Source organism: Emiliania huxleyi, assembly GCF_000372725.1.
Source record: "Emiliania huxleyi CCMP1516 unplaced genomic scaffold EMIHUscaffold_4267, whole genome shotgun sequence".
NCBI lineage: Eukaryota > Haptophyta > Isochrysidales > Noelaerhabdaceae > Emiliania > Emiliania huxleyi.
This window is the reverse complement of record NW_005198778.1, coordinates 1-1,756: the sequence shown is the minus strand read 5'-3', so window position 1 is coordinate 1,756 and position 1,756 is coordinate 1. Positions and strand designations below refer to the sequence as shown.

At 69.4% G+C, this 1,756-nt stretch overlaps 1 protein-coding gene across 1 annotated transcript; it reads left to right on the top strand.

The window, feature by feature from the left end:
* Nucleotides 1-169: 169 nt before the first annotated feature.
* On the top strand, nt 170-1,624 carry EMIHUDRAFT_256062 (Hypothetical protein; the record flags this gene model as incomplete). The annotated part of the gene is made up of 9 exons (XM_005769351.1): nt 170-206; nt 348-430; nt 496-537; nt 616-715; nt 956-1,011; nt 1,084-1,125; nt 1,204-1,301; nt 1,399-1,468; nt 1,571-1,624. 9 exons carry the CDS (start codon nt 170-172, stop codon nt 1,622-1,624), a joined length of 582 nt encoding a protein of 193 aa, XP_005769408.1.
* Nucleotides 1,625-1,756: the final 132 nt, after the last annotated feature.

The window sequence follows — 1,756 nt, the reverse complement described above, 5'->3', positions numbered from 1 at the left end:
AAATACTGGTAGTACCAAAATCAATCGAGCCGCCGCGGGCCCACAGGAGGGCTCGGAGCCGCGGCACCGGTCCGCGCCGCCAGCGGGGCGAGAGCACCAGCCTAGATCTACAACCTGCCGACATGGCAGTTGCGACGGCGCTTTCACAGCACACACACACTGGGTGGGAATGCGATATACTCTGGGCAGGAACCTCTGTGCTGAAGGTTTTTCAGCACCTTCCGCTCCCTCTCGCGCTCGCCCCGCCGCACCACGCCACCAATGGGCGCCGCGAGCTGCACGCCCAGTACCCCCGCGACGCCTGCTGCCCGCCTTCCCGCCTGCCTCCACCCTTCTCCCTCGCGCAGGCCCGCGTCGCCATCTCCGGAAGCCGGCAGCCCACTTCACCGTCGCCTCCTCGGTCGCTGCCGCTTTTCCCTCGCAGTACGAGGTCGGCGTACCGTCTGCGCGCACCTGCTCGAAGGCCTACAACCGCACCGCGGCGGCTTGTCGCAGGCGACCACCGAGTGCTACACGGACATCGCGGACGAGAGTGCGGTGCGCCGCTGCGTTACCGCCCCGTGGGTGCCTCCCATTCAAGCACTTGAATGACGCACCGGCTCCCCGGCGGCACAGGGCGTTCGCGCGGTCACTGTCACGTCTCGGCCCGTCCTCGACATCGACCCGACCGCCCTCATCGCCGCTCCAGTCGACGCGGCGTTCGACCCGGCCATGTGTGCGCGAGAAGCCCTACGCGGCGCTCTTCGGGCTCGTCCCCGCATCGAGGACGGGCTCTCAGCTCTCATGAAGGGCGGCGGGCCGTGTCCGGAGAAGGTGCCGGCCGCGGCGCCCTCGCCCCTCCCTCCCCCCCCCCTTTCCCCCCTCCAGATCGTCCCCCCCCCTCCGCCCGCCCGCACTTCCCGCCTGCCTCCACCCTTCTCCTCGCCCTCGCGCAGGCCCGCGTCGCCATCTCCAGGCATGCCGACAGCCCACTTCACCGTCGCCTCCTCGGTCGCTGCCGCTTCCCTCGCAGTACGAGGTCGGCGTACCGTCTGCGCGTACCTGCTCGAAGGCCTACAACCGCACCGCGGCGGCTTGTCGCAGGCGACCACCGAGTGCTACACGGACATCGCGGACGAGAGTGCGGTGCGCCGCTGCGTTACCGCCCCGTGGGTGCCTCCCATTCAAGCACTTCAATGACGCACCGGCTCCCCGGCGGCACAGGGCGTTCGCGCGGTCACTGTCACGTCTCGGCCCGTCCTCGACATCGACCCGACCGCCCTCATCGCCGCTCCAGTCGACGCGGCGTTCGACCCGGCCATGTGTGCGCGAGAAGCCCTACGCGGCGCTCTTCGGGCTCGTCCCCGCATCGAGGACGGGCTCTCAGCTCTCATGAAGGGCGGCGGGCCGTACGCGCAGGTTCTACTTCTTCGTCGGCATCGCCATCGTCTGCGACGACTTCTACGCCGAGGCGATCGATGAGGTCGAGGTGCTCAAGAGGTGCCCGAGGACGTCGCCGGCGCGCCCTTCATGGCGGTCGGGTCGTCGGCGGCCAACTTCTTCCCGGTGATTCGCCCCCCTCGTGACCGAGTCGGACGAGGGCGTCGGCGACATTGTCGCCGCGCCGCCGTCTTCAACTGGATGACCATCGTCGGCCGGACTGGCGTCTTTGCCGGGGACAGGCGATCGCCTTCCAACGCCCCGTGCATCCCACACCCCTCCCACCCCTTTCCCCCCCCCCCCCCACCACAACCTCCTCCTTCCTTCAAGTAGGGGG